The sequence below is a fragment of the Amblyraja radiata genome, chromosome 6 (assembly GCF_010909765.2).
Source record: "Amblyraja radiata isolate CabotCenter1 chromosome 6, sAmbRad1.1.pri, whole genome shotgun sequence".
Lineage (NCBI taxonomy): Eukaryota > Metazoa > Chordata > Chondrichthyes > Rajiformes > Rajidae > Amblyraja > Amblyraja radiata.
Window position 1 is genome coordinate 91,109,184 of NC_045961.1, and position 14,295 is coordinate 91,123,478.

The following is a 14,295-nucleotide window of genomic DNA, read 5'->3' on the forward strand; positions in this document are numbered from 1 at the left end:
TTTCTTGGTTACTGTACTCCCCCAACATCGGGAACATGTTTCCGGCGTCCAGCATGTCCAAACCCTTAATAATCTTAATTTTCAATAAGATATCCTCTCATCCTTCTAAATTCCAGGGTATACAAGCCCAGCCGCTCCATTCTATCATCATATAACAGTCCCGCCATCCCGGGAATTAACCTGGTGAACCTACGCTGCACTCCCTCAATAGCAAGAATGTCCTTGCTCAAATTGGGAGACCAAAGCTGCACACAATACTCCAGGTGTGGTCTCACTAGGGCCCTGTACAACTGCAGAAGGACCTCTTTACTCCTATAGTAAACTCCTCTTTGTGATTAAAAGTTAGCAAAAATTCACTAAGTAAAGCAGAGTGGTCAAAAATCATTTGAGAAAGGAACTTGTACGGTGCAGGAGTGTAACAAGTAGCTGAACAGCTTTATTGTTAATAGAAAGGTTCTGGAAGGACATTCTTGCTATTGAGGGAGTGCAGCGTAGGTTCACGAGGTTAATTCCCGGGATGGCGGGACTGTCATATGATGAAAGAATGGAGCGACCGGGCTTGTATTCGCTGGAATTTAGAAGGATGAGAGGCAATCTTATAGAAACATATAAAATTATTAAGAGATTGGACACGCTAGATGCAGGAAACATGTTCCCGATGTTGGGGGAGTCCAGAACCAGGGGCCACAGTTTAAGAACAAGGGGTAAGCCATTTAGAACTGAGATGAGGAAAAGAGGCTTGTAAATTTCTGGAATTCTCTGCCTCAGAAGGCAGTGGAGGCCGATTCACTGGATCCCACTCTTTAAGAAAGGCGGGAGAGAGAAAACAGGGAATTATAGACCTGTTAGCCAGACATCGGTGGTGGGGAAGATGCTGGAGTTAATTATAAAAGATGAGATAACCGAACATTTGGCTAGCAGTAACAGGATCGGTCCGAGTCAGCATGGATTTACGAATGGGAAATCATGCTCGACTAATCTTCTGGAATTTTTTGAAGATGTAACTAGGAAAATGGGCAAGGGAGAGCCAGTGGATATAGTGTACCTGGACTTTCAGAAAGCATTTGATAAAGTCCCACATAGGAGATTAGGGGGCAAAATTAGGGCACATGGTATTGGGGGTAGAGTGCTGACATGGATAGAGAAGTGGTTGGCAGACAGGAAACAAAGAGTAAGGATTAACGGGTCCCTTTCAGAATGGCAGGCAGTGACTAGTGGGGGACCGCAAGGCTCGGTGCTGGGACCGCAGCTATTTCCAAATATATCAATGATTTGGATGAAGGGATTCAAAGTAACATTAGCAAATTTGCAGATGACACAAAGCTGGGTGGCAGTGTGAACTGTGAGGAGGATGCTATGAGAATGCAGGGTGACTTGGACAGGTTAGGGGAGTGGGCAGATGCATCGCAGATGAAGTTTAATGCGGATAAATGTGAGGTTATCCACTTTGGTAGCAAAAACAGGAAGGCAGATTACTATCTAAATGGCGTCAAGTTGGGAAAAGGGGAAGTACAACGGGATCTGGGGGTCCTTGTACATCAGTCTATGAAAGTAAGCATGCAGGTACAGCAGGCAGTGACAAAAGCGAATGGCATGTTGGCCTTTATAACAAGAGGAATCGAATATAGGAGCAAAGAGGTCCTTCTGCAGTTGTACAGAGCCCTAGTGAGACCATACCTGGAGTATTGTGTGCAGTTTTGGTCCCCTAATTTGAGGAAGGACATTCTTGCTATTGTGGGAGTGCAGCGTAGGTTTACAAGGTTAATTCCCGGGATGGCAGGACTGTCATATGCTGAGAGAATGGAGCAGCTAGGCTTGTACACTCTGGAGTTTAGAAGGATGAGAGGCAATCTCATTGGAACATATAAGATTGTTAAGGGTTTGGACACACTAGAGGCAGGAAACTTGTTCCCGATGTTGGGGGGGTCCAGAACCAGGGGCCACAGTTTAAGAATAAGGAGTAAGCCAATTAGAACGGAGACGAGGAAATACTTTTTCTCACAGAGTGTAGTGTGTCTGTGGAATTCTCTGCCTCAGAGGGCAGTGGAGGCGCGTTCTCTAGATGCTTTTAAGAGAGAGCTAGATAGGGCACTTAAATATAGCGGAGTCAGGGGATATGCGGAGAAGGCAGGAACGTGGTACTGATTGGGGATGATCAGCCATGATCACATTGAAGGGCGGTGCTGGCTCGAAGGGCCGAATGGCCTACTCCTGCACCTATTATCTATTGTCTAAAAGAGTTAGATAGAGCTCTGAGGCTAGCGGAATCAAGGGATATGGGGAGAAGGCAGGTACGGTGTACTGATTGTGGATGATCAGCCATGATCACATTGAATGGCAGTGCTGGCTCGAAGGGCCGAATGGCCTACTCCTGCACATATTGTCTATGTATCTATGCATCTATGTCAACAGCAAGCAATGCTTGCATTTAAGCAAAAGCAAAATTGTAGAAAACAACATTATATAAAACCGTACATTAAATGCACAAATACTTACATTTACCAACATTAAATGTTAATAAAACACTATTTTACCTGATAATCTTTTGTGCTTTGTTTTGATTTAAATCTATTCTACTAGCAGTTTTATGCTGGTTATGGTCATCAGGTTTGTAACATGACTTCGTCTTCAGTTTTTTCTTTGAAGTATCCAATTCCTCATCTTCACTAGTAAAATCACTTATGCTACTTTCATAATTCTATGCGGAAGCAACAACAAATGGATAAGAAATTTGTGAATGTGCATGAAAGTGGATTTATAACTAAACCCCACAGCACTGAAAAAAGGCAAAGAGTGCTGGATTAATCCAGCAGTCAGGCAGAATTGCTGGAGAACATGGATAGATGATGTTTTGGGTCAGGGCTGATTCAGTCTGAAGGGGCCTGACCCGAAACGTCACCTATCATTGTCTCTGCCTGACCCGCTGAATTACTCCAGCACTTTGTTTCTCTTTTTTGCAAACTAGCATCTGCAGTTCCTTATTTTAGCACAACACTAAATTTGACAATGTAGACTTGTAAAAGTACACAGCAATCACAACCAAACAATGCAAGTGTCAGGTACACAAAAAAGCTGGAGAAACTCAGCAGGTGCAGCAATGCAAGTGTCAGGAATGTTGAACAAACTCTTCACATAAATAAAATACAAGAAAATATTATGCAAATCCACATACACAAAACCATGCGTTTACTTAACTTGTTATTTCACACCAAATCCATGCTTAAACAGACTGAATTTCTTGTGTCTGAGATGAGAGGAACTTATTTGTTCAATTACCAGATGTAAACATCTGATGAATAGCCAGCATCTATTGTTCATCTCCAATTGCAAAGTGGCACAGCTGGTAGAGCTGTTGCCTCACAGCGCCAGAGAACCGGGTTCCATCCTGACTGTCTGAAGTATGTACGTTCTCCATATGACCGTGCGCGTTTCACAACTGATAGGAGCACAATTAGGCCATTCAGCCCATCAAGTCCATTCTACCATTCAATCATGGCTGATCAATCTCTCCCTCCAAACCCCGTTCTCCTGCCTTCTCCCCATAACCCATGACACCTGTACCAATCAAGAATCTATCTATCTCTGCCTTGAAAATATCCATTGCCTCCACAGCCTTCAGTGGCAATGAATTCCACAGATTCACCACGCTCTGACCAAAGAAATTCCTCCTCATCTTCCTAAAGGAACGTTGTTTAATTCTGATCTGGTCCTAGACTTTCCCACTAGTGGAAATATCCTCTCAATATCCATTCTATCCAGGCCTTTCACTATTCGGTAAGTTTCAATGAGATCCCCTCTCATATTTCTAAACCCCAGCGAGTAGAGGCCTAGTGCCGTCTAACGCTCATCATATGTTAACCCACTCATTCCTGGGATCATTCTCATTTCCTCCAGTTTCCTCATAGCCACAGAGCACATCCGTTACTTGTGCCCATTGATTGCCCACAGGGACCAGCTATGAGCACGCCAGTCACTCACGGGGACTGGCCATAGCATGGCTGTTCTGCTTGAAGTTGGACACTGGGCGTCACATCCGACCTCAGCAGAGATCGAGAAGATCAGGGTCTTACTCAGTTCAGAGCAAACAATGGCAGCAGTGGAAGGTGAAGGGGAAAGTCAGCACTGTGAATGGTCCACAAATTCACTCCCCGCATCCTCAGGAACTGTCCCAACTTTCCATGACCGTCTCAGGAAATGACTATGGCACACAGTGAGAAGGGTGGCTGCTAGAAGTGGTGGGCTGCATGTTTGCGGTGACCCCAGTAATGGTTACAGCGGAGGCGGTCACGGGAGGTCCTTTAGCAGTCAGTGTGCGAGCAAATCAAATGCAGCCTGTGGCAGCTGCACGTAGCGATGGTGGAAGGAGCCGATGGCATCGCGATGGGCCAGGCCGAACCCTACTTTATTCAGGGCTCGAAATTAACGGTTGCCCGGTTGCCAATGGCCACCTAAAGTCCCACCGGGCAACCTAAAAGCCGAGTCATTTTGCCCGGCTTGGCCCCCCTCTCTATCTCTCTCTCTGTCACTCTCCATCTCCACCCGCCATGTGTATCCGGGTCTCCGGGTCTCCGCAATCCAGCCATTCCTCATCCGCCAGCACGGCCGGCCGCCTTGCACATGCGCACTGCCAGGTTGCGACTGCTGAAACCCAACGCAGAATCACTCCCTGGAGCTGGAGTAACTCTTGCTTCTTGGTTTCCCCAAAAATATTCCAAATGGAATTTAAACTGGAGGTGGTGGAGGGTGGACCAAAGCTAAAAAGGGTTCTTGGGGGAAAAAAGAGCTACCTTAAATTTAGTTGCGTCTGTATGCTACCTTAAATTTAGTTGGGTAACTATGGCAGGGTGAAGACTATTCCATGCTTTAATTGTGCGGGGGAACTCCGTGGAGCAGCCAGCATCTCTGGATAGAAGAAATTGGGTGACCTTTTCGGGTAGAGACCCTTCTTTAGACTCCCTCTGGTTTTAGTGTTTTTAGTTTAATTTAAAGATAGAGCGGAAACAGGCCCTTCGGCCCACCGAGTCCACGCCGACCACCGATCACCCATACACTAGTTCTATCCCACACATTAGCGACGCAAGTCAAGAGTCAAGAGTATTTTATTCTCACGTCCCAGTTAGAACAATGAAATCCTTACTTGCAGCAGCACAACAGAATATGTAAACATAGTACTCTGTAAACAATGTTATAAACGCGAAAACAAAAGTGTATATTTATATATGAATGTTTAACTCTGTGTGTGTGTGTGTGTGTGTGTGTGTGTGTGTGTGTGTGTGTGTGTGTGTGTGTGTGTGTGTGTGTGTGTGTGTGTGTGTGTGTGTGTGTGTAATATATATACCCACACACTCACACAATTTCCCTCCTGGGATTAATAAAGTTCTATTGTATAGTACCGTGTGTGTAGGAAGGAACTGCAGATGCTGGTTTAAACTGAAGATAGACACAAAAAGCTGGAGTAACTCAACAGGTCAGACAGAATCTCTGGACAAAAGGAAAACATTACGTTTGGGTTGGGTCTGAAAAAGCTTCCTGCACACCTTTGGAATGTGGAGGGAAACAAGAGCACCCGGAGAAAACCCATGCAATCAAAGGGAAAAGGAGCAAACTCCATACAGACAGCACCCATATTCAGGATCAATTCCGGATCTCTGGCACTTTTAGGCAGCAACATTATGGCCAATGTACTGCCCCATAGTCTTGAACTGAATTAAAACATACAGTAGCTGTAAAGGGGGATATAGCATGACTTAGAGATTTAAGACTGAAACCAAAGTTATCAACGTATAATTTTTTGTGTGTTGGAAAACAAAATATAGTGGCACAGCTGGTGGACTTGCTGCCTCATACGCCAGAGATCTGTGTTCGATCCCGTCCTCGGGCACTGTCTGTGTTGAATTTGCACATTCTCCCTGCAAGCGTGTGGGTTTCCTCCCACATCCCAAAGACGCATAGGCTTTGTAGGTTAACTTGTCTCTGTAAAATTGCCCCTAATGTGTAGGGTGTGGGTGAGGAAAGTGGGATAACAGAACTTGTGTGAATGGGTGGAAGACAAAAAAGCTGGAGAAAAACAGCGGGTGAGGCAGCATCTATGGAGCGAAGGAATAGGTAACGTTGCGGGTCGAGACCCTTCTTCAGACTGATGTCGGAGGGGGGGGGGGCAGGAAAAGGAAAGGAAGAGGCGGAGATGGTAGGATTGGGAGAGTTGGGAATGGGAGGGTAAGGAAGGGGAATGCAAAGACTACCTGAAACTGGAGAAGCCTATGTTCATACCTCTGGGGTGTAAACTACCCAAGCGAAATATGAGGTGCTGTTCCTCCAATTTGCTGTGGTCCTCACTCTGGCCATGGAGGAGGCCCAGGACAGAAGGTCGGATTCTGAATGGGAGGGGGAGTTGAAGTGTTGAGCCGCCGGGAGATCAGGTTGGTTATTGCGAACTGAGTGGAGGTGATGTGCGAAGCAATCGCCAAGCCTGCGCTTGGTCTCACCGAAGTTGATCATACGCTGAATAATCCAACCACATTTTTGTTTGGAAGTGGTTAGAAATTGCATTTCTTTGCAACGTGTAAAAAGAGTTGAGATACTGTATTGTAATTTTGCTGCATGCCATTGTGGTATATGTCACGTCTTGATTGGTGAATATGTTTAGTTTGTGACTTTATTTGAAGCAGAAATAATATGTGAATGCTTCATTGAGCATAATTCCGACTTGTAACTACGCACTTAGTCCGAGCACATTATCGCACGCGTCATGCAAGTCGTCTTAAATGACCACCTAAACTGTCATTTGGCAACCTAAAAAGCTGCCTAGGTTGCCCGGCTAGCAACAGAGAAATAAAGTTAAGTGAGAGCCCAGTGACCAGGAAAGCAGGCCTTATAATGAGAAAATAATGAGAAAATAATGAGAAAATAAGAAATCACACATCTCTTTGGCCAAGATCGTACTTTGCAGAGACTTGGAAGTTGTAAGATGGCGCTAGGACGTGGCGTCTCTCTGCGTGCTGTTCCAGAAGACGATCTATTCTACGCATATATGGTATGATTTGACTGGATAGCAGGCAGAACGAGCTTGTTACTGTACAGAAGTACACGTGACAATAAATTAACGAACTAACTATGCTTCTATTTCATAGAACTAGTGTTAACGGGTGATCGATGGTTGCCGTAGACTTGGTGGGCCGAAGGGCCTGTTTCATATTTTATATTTACTGCATTTTATTTGCATTGTTCTAAGGATTCATCTGTGAGTGGTCAAGTAGAGTGCCTTCTGCATATTAGCATTACACATTATACAAAATAATTATCCTAAGTGCATCTTTAAATTTCTGCTCTAATAACTGGTAGAAACCAGACCGTTGTTGCCCAATAAGTACATTGGCAACAGCATAAAAAAAGGGGGGGGGGGGAAGTGGAAGTTTTTAAATATACCAAACCATTTATCGTGTCAATATAAAGCAATCACCTAATTATAACATGCCGATTATCAATGTGAAAAATCTTGGAAGCTTTGTAACTTTTTAAACTTACAGGATCCTTGTAGAAGAGATTTTCCAGCAGGCTCTTGTCATAATGAGGATCGTTTAATTCGCTTGCATCAAGAATACTACTTCCACCAGATAAAGACTCTGGAGGGGAGTGTGTGCCATGCCAGTAATGGAGAGGTATAGAGTCAGTACTGTAGATAAATAAATGAAAAGCAGAATATGAATCTGTTGGAAGGAATTTTGTGAAGAAAGAATGTTTGTGTCAAAAAATAATTCAGGAATATTTTCATAATTACAGTGAGGAACATTTAGATGTCATCATCCTGATGCAAAACCAATGTTAAGGATTGGTTATCTCTTACATATACCATGCCATGTAAATTAAAATAGATTTCAACACAATTGAAAATTTGGAATTTTCTGTAATGGACGCCAATCCACCATGTCAGTGACACACCTTTTTTGAAGTTGCAAATCTACAAGTGAATCTAAGAAACATACAACTTAGTCAAATCTCTTGGTCAACCACACTTCCTCTAATCCTCAGAACAGTTAACCGAGTGCTTTGGTTCAGTCTTCACTAAGGAAGACACAATCTCCCTGAAATACTAGGGGACCGAGGATCCAGTGGAAGGGAGGAACTGAAGGGAATCCACATTAATCAGGAAATGGTGTTAGGTAAACTGTTGGGACTGAAGGCAGATACATCCCCAGGGCCTGAGGCTCTGCATCCCAGAGTACTCATGAAGATGGCCCTAGAAATTGTGGATGCATTGGTGATCGTTTTCCAATGCTCCCTCGACTCTGGAACAGTTCCTGTCGACTGGGGGTAGCTCCACTCCACTTTTTAAGAAAGGAGGAAGAGAGAAAACAGGGAATTATAGGCCAGTTAGCCTTACATCGGTAGTGGGGAAGTTGCTTGAGTCGATTATTAAAGATGTTATAGCAGCACATTTGGAAAGCAGTGACAGGTTCAGTCAAAGTCAGCATGGATTTACGAAGGGGAAAACATGCTTGACTAATCTTGTGGAATTTTTTGAGGATGTAACAAGCAGAATGGATAAGGGAGAGCCAGTGGATGTGGTGTATCTGGACTCAAAAAGCCTTTGACAAGGTCCCACACAAGCGATTAGTGTGCAAAATTAGTGTACATGGTATTGGGGGTAGGGTATTGAAATGGATAGAAAACTAGTTGGCAGATAGGAAGCAAAGAGTAGGAATTAAGGGGTCCTTTTCAGAATGGCAGGAGTGACTAGTGGGGTGCCGCAAGGTTCAGTGCTGGGACCTCAGTTATTTACAATATATATTAACGATTTAGACGAGGAAATTAAATGTGACATCTCCAAGTTTGCGGATGACACAAAGCTGGGTGGCAGTGTGAGCTGCGATGAGGATGCTATGAGGCTGCAGGGTGACTTGGATAGGTTGGGTGAGTGGGCAGATGCAGTATAATGTGGATAAATGTGAGGCTATCCACTTTGGTGGCAAGAACAGGAAGGCAGATTATTATCTGAATGATGTGAGATTAGGAAAAGGGGAGGTGCAACGAGACCTGGGTGTGCTTTTACATCAGTCACTGAAAGTAAGCATGCAGGTACAGCAGGCAGTGAAGAAAGCTAATGGCTTTCATTGCGAGAGGATTTGAGTTTAGGAACAAGGAGGTCCTACTGCAGTTTTACAGGGCTCTGGTGAGACCGCAACTGGTGTATTGTGTGCAATTTTGGTCTCCTAATTAGAGGAAGGACATTATTGCTATTGAGGGAGTGCAGCATAGCTTCACCAGGTTAATTCCCGGGATAGCGGGACTGACATATGATGAAAGAATGGGTTGACTGGGCTTATATTCACTGGAATTTAGAAGGACGAGAGGAGATCTTATACAAACATATAAAATTCTTAAAGGATTGGACAGGCCAGATGCAGGAAAGATTTTCCCGATGTTAGGTGCGTCCAGAACCAGGGGTCACAGTTTAAGAATAAGGGGCAGGCCATTTAGAACTGAAATGAGGAAAAAATTCTTCACCCAGAGTGTTGTGAATCTGTGGAATTCTCTGCCACAGAAGGCAGTGGAGGCCAATTTGCTGGATGTTTTCAAGAGAGAGTTACAGTAGATTTAACGTAGGGCTAAAGGAATCAAGGGATATGGGGAAAAAGCATGAACGAGGTACTGAATTTAGATGATCAGCCATGATCATATTGAATGCAGGTGCTGGCTCAAAGGGCCGAATGGCCTACTCCTGCACCTATTTTCTATGTTTTCTAATCAAGATATCTTTATCTTGCAAACATATTGAATTTAAATTGATGAGTTTGTTAAAAATGCTCCATTGCGTTATACCTGTAGAACAATAAATTGACACAAAAGTTAACTACATCCCATCCCATCAGAAATTCACATCTCATGAGAACTTTCATCTTTCCAAAAAACAAGATGTTACACAAACCAAATGAATTTTAGACTGTTGGTTTTCTAGATGGTCAGGATTGCAATTCTTGTACCATGACAGACTCTTGTAGTCTCCCAGTATCTACAAAACCATAAACCACCAAGGCAGAAATTTACTAACTTTAAAATAAATCTTTATGGAAGTTTATTATTATCTCATGCAGCAATAAAATCACATTTTAAGAATCTTCTTCAAGGATTTGCAATACAGCATTTAAGATGCCATATCTGGACAGTATGATAGTTAAAGAGTTAGTACTGATGTTAGACATCTCCAGTGACCCAGTTTCAATTCTAACCCAGGGTAATCCTGTGACTACGCAAGTTTCCCCTTAATGGGCTCAATTCCTCCCACACCCCAAAGATCTGCTGGTGGTAGGTTAACTCGCTACTGTGAATGAATAATCATGCAGAAAGTGCCTTGAAACAGCTTTTTAAAATTTAGATGGAACAGAACATTTTAAATGAAAGCCCGAATTTCACTTCAATACTCATCAGTTGTACCTGATAAACTTAATTGGAAGAATCTCAACAGATAGCCCATATATGGAAATTAGAGATTTAGAACGTTATATGAGCCAAATAGGACTATCCCCAAAAGGCCAACTTGCGCATCATGGACATGGTGGGCCGAAGGACCTGTTTGCATGCTGCATAACTCTATGATTCTATGACCCTTACTTCAAGAGTACAGGTATCATAGAAACATAGAAAATAGGTGCAGGAGTAGGCCATTCGGCCCTTCGAGTCTGCACTGCCATTCAATATGATCATGGCTGATCATCCAACAGTATCCTGTACCTGCCTTCTCTCCATACCCCCTGATCCCTTTAGCCACAAGGGCCACATCTAACTCCCTCTTAAATATAGCCAATGAACTGGCCTCAACTACCTTCTGTGGCAGAGAATTGCACAGATTCACCGCTCTCTGTGTAAAAAATGATTTTCTCAACTTGGTCCTCAAAGACTTCCCCCTTATCCTTAAACTGTGATCCCTTGTTCTGGACTTCCCCAACATCGGGAATAATCTTCCTGCATCTAGCCTGTCCAACCCCTTAAGAATTTTGTAAGTTTCTATAAGATCCCCCCTCAATCTTGTAAATTCTAGCGAGTACAAGCCAAGTCTATCCAGTCTTTCTTCATATGAAAGTCGTGACATCCCAGGAATCAGTCTGGTGAACCTTCTCTGTACTCCCTCTATGGCAAGAATGTCTTTCCTCAGATTAGGAGACTCCAGGTGTGGTCTCACCAAGACCCTGTACAACTGCGGTAGAACCTCCCTGCTCTTATACTCAAATCCTTTTGCTATGAATGCTAACATACCATTCGCTTTCTTCACTGCCTGCTGCACCTGCATGCCTACTTTCAATGACTGGTGTACCATGACACCCAGGTCTCGTTGTATCTCCCCTTTACCTAATCGGCCACCATTCAGATAATAGTCTACTTTCCTGTTTTTGCCACCAAAGTGGATAACCTCACGTTTATCCACATTATACTGCATCTGCCATGCATTTGCCCACTCACCCAACCTATCCAAGTCACCTTGCAGCCTCCTAGCATCCTCCTCACAGCTAACACTGCCCCCCAGCTTCCTGTCATCCGCAAACTTAGAGATGTTGCATTCAATTCCCTCATCCAGATCATTAATATATATTGTAAATAGCTGGGGTCCCAGCACTGAGCCTTGCGGTACCCCACTAGGCACTGCCTGCCATTCTGAAATGGACCTGTTTACTCCTACTCTTTGCTCTATATCAATCTCTATAGTTGTAATTTTACCACTGGGATTCCCCAATTACTGCATTAGATAATAATACTTAATTATTATTAGATATTATAGTTCTTCCCTTTAAATCACCAGGAAGAAAAATATAATTAATTCTAATGGAATGCCCCAAGCAGAACTTATTACCCATCCATTACCTTATGTACAAATTAACTTCCTAGTTTCTCTTAATTGTGGAACCTCTGACACAGGTGTGTTTTTACATTACAGGTACACAACCTTTTATCCGAAAGCCTTGGGACCAGACACTTCTCGGATTTCGGAATTTTTCGGGTTTCGGAATGGAAGATTTTTAGCGTAGATTAGTTAGGTAGCACGGGCGGCTTGAAAAGTCTGGAGCGGCTGCCTCCTCCCCGGAGACCGGGGAATCATTGCATAAATGTTAGTCGGTTAGTTTGGAGGGATTTTATGTGGGGGGTGGTGGAAGTGAAGGGGGAAACTTTAATTCTTAGTCCCCTACCTGGTCGGAGAGGCGGGGAGCGGGCAATGCCTTACCGGGTCGCCGTGCAGTAAGCTCCGGAGCGCTGTGGCCGCCGACTCCCAACATCGCGGAGCTGGGGGCTGCGGGCGTCCGGCCGCGGGCGACGCCGGTTGGAGCTCCGATCCCGGCAACTCTACCCCTGGCTGCGCGGCGCTCCAAATCCAGCGCGGCCCGCGGCCGGACGCCCGCAGCCACAGCTCCGCAATGTTGGGAGTCGGCGGCCACAGCGCTGGGATACCAGTGGGGAGCGGGCAATGCCTTACCGGGTCGCCGTGCGGTAAGCTCCAGAGCGCTGTGGCCGCCAACTCCGAAAATCGCGGAGCTGGGGCTGCGGGCGTCGGCAGCGCTGGATTTGGAGCGCCGCGCAGCCAAGGGTAGAGTTGCCGGGGTCGGAGCTCCAACCGGCGCCGCCAGCGGCCGGACGCCCGCAGCCCCAGCTCTGCGATGTTGGGAGTCGGCGGCCACAGCGCCACGGAGCTTACCGCACGGCGACCCGGTAAGGCATTGCCCGCTCCCCGCCTCTCCGACCAGGTAGGGGACTAAGAATTAAAGTTTCCCCCTTCACCCCCCCCTTCACATAAAAGCCCTCCAAACTAACTGACTAACATTTAAGCAATGATTTACAGATGTTTAAGTGTCTCCCCGGTCTCCGGGGAGGAGGCAGCCGCTACAGTAGTACAGACCTGGGTTGACCGTGGGTTGTTTCGGGTCAATTTTGGCGCCAAACACGAACTTTGGTGTGCAGACGACATCCTGGAAAAAATGTTCGGTTTCCGGAGCATTTCGGTTTCCGGAATTTCGGATAAAAGGTTGTGCACCTGTATTACCAACCTGAAAACATTGAAACCAATGCAAAGTTCAACTACAAAACAAATTAAAATAGTTAATTAACAAGTTAAACCAGTATTTACCTCCCAAGAAGTAAATTGATAGCTGTGGCCTCAGTGTTGGGATAACGTTCTTTAAATGAGTATTCAGGAGAAGGCAGTAAAAAATCTCTAGATGGTAACATTTCTTCAGATTCGGGCAAATTATGAAAGAGTTTTCCCGAAGGAGATTGATGTATTCTTAAGGGAGGGAAAAAAGGGATTTAGAGAACAACTGTTTATAACTGCGAAATACTGCATTACTTAATCACATGAGCTTGAAAACATCAAGTGGGGTGGCCAGCATTTAGAAACTATAAGTGAGAAATATATTCATAATCATGACAAATGTTCACCTCAAAAAAGTGTGCACAATTCGATGACTTGCAGGTGAACAACCTTATGACAGGTCCATCATGGAAATATTTAGCACATCTAATGGACTAGGGCTATTCTCTTAAATTATGTTATTTCACATAATTCAAAGCATTGTAGTCTGTTAAACAAATTGTAATTATTTGCTGTGCTCTGTGTGATGCCCAGATGTCAGACAATTTTTGAACAGTTTTCACTTTCAGACATTTTCTTAATCCACAAATATGAGTTAATAATGAACAAATAATAAAGGATGTTAAAGCAGCAATCTCATTCAAGGGCTCAAATAACATTGCAAATAGCAAATTATCATAACTTATAAATTATTATCATTGATAAATCCCTTGATGTCATCATTATTTAGTACATTGAGCAGACTATGCAGTTCCACTTTATTTTCAGATATTTAATTCTCATTCTCTTCACCACAGGGTGCCGGGGAGATGGCTGCCCTGCCGGCAGTCTGTTCGTTTTTGCATCTTTTTGTTATTTTTAGCGTTTGTTAAAAGTTTGTTTTAATGTACTTCGGTTTGTTTTATGTGGGGGGAGGGGATCGGGGGAAACTTTTTTTCAAATTCCTACCTTCCCGGAGATGTGATCAATTTTCGGATCACATTCTCCGGGCTCTGCAGCCTACCATCACTGGAGCTGGAGGTCTCCTCGGACTGTCGTGAGCCCCATCACGGGGCGCAAACTTAACTTCGGAGCGGATCCCTTGCCTGGGATCGCTCCCACCGTGGCCTGCAGACTTACCATCAAGGGCTTGCAGTCTCGGGAGAGGCTAGTCCGGAACTCCGGAGGTTCGACCAGCCCCGACGCGAGGATCGATCACCCGGCGCGGGGGAGCTGACAACCCC

The 14,295-nt window shown here is 44.6% G+C and overlaps 1 protein-coding gene across 3 annotated transcripts in view; it reads right to left on the reverse strand.

Annotated features, from left to right (window-relative positions):
* The window catches only part of c2cd3 (C2 domain containing 3 centriole elongation regulator), a 113,542-nt gene that overhangs the window by 74,714 nt on the left and 24,533 nt on the right, over positions 1-14,295 (reverse strand). For 2 of the 3 annotated variants that reach the window (XM_033023199.1, XM_033023197.1), the window contains exons 7-9: positions 13,109-13,264; positions 7,525-7,672; positions 2,535-2,698 (exon numbers count right to left, since the gene is read on the reverse strand). In XM_033023199.1, the coding sequence (XP_032879090.1) occupies positions 2,535-2,698; positions 7,525-7,672; positions 13,109-13,264 (468 nt within the window). The remainder of the gene's footprint in view (positions 1-2,534; positions 2,699-7,524; positions 7,673-13,108; positions 13,265-14,295) is intronic. The other variant, XM_033023200.1, reaches the window with a different exon arrangement.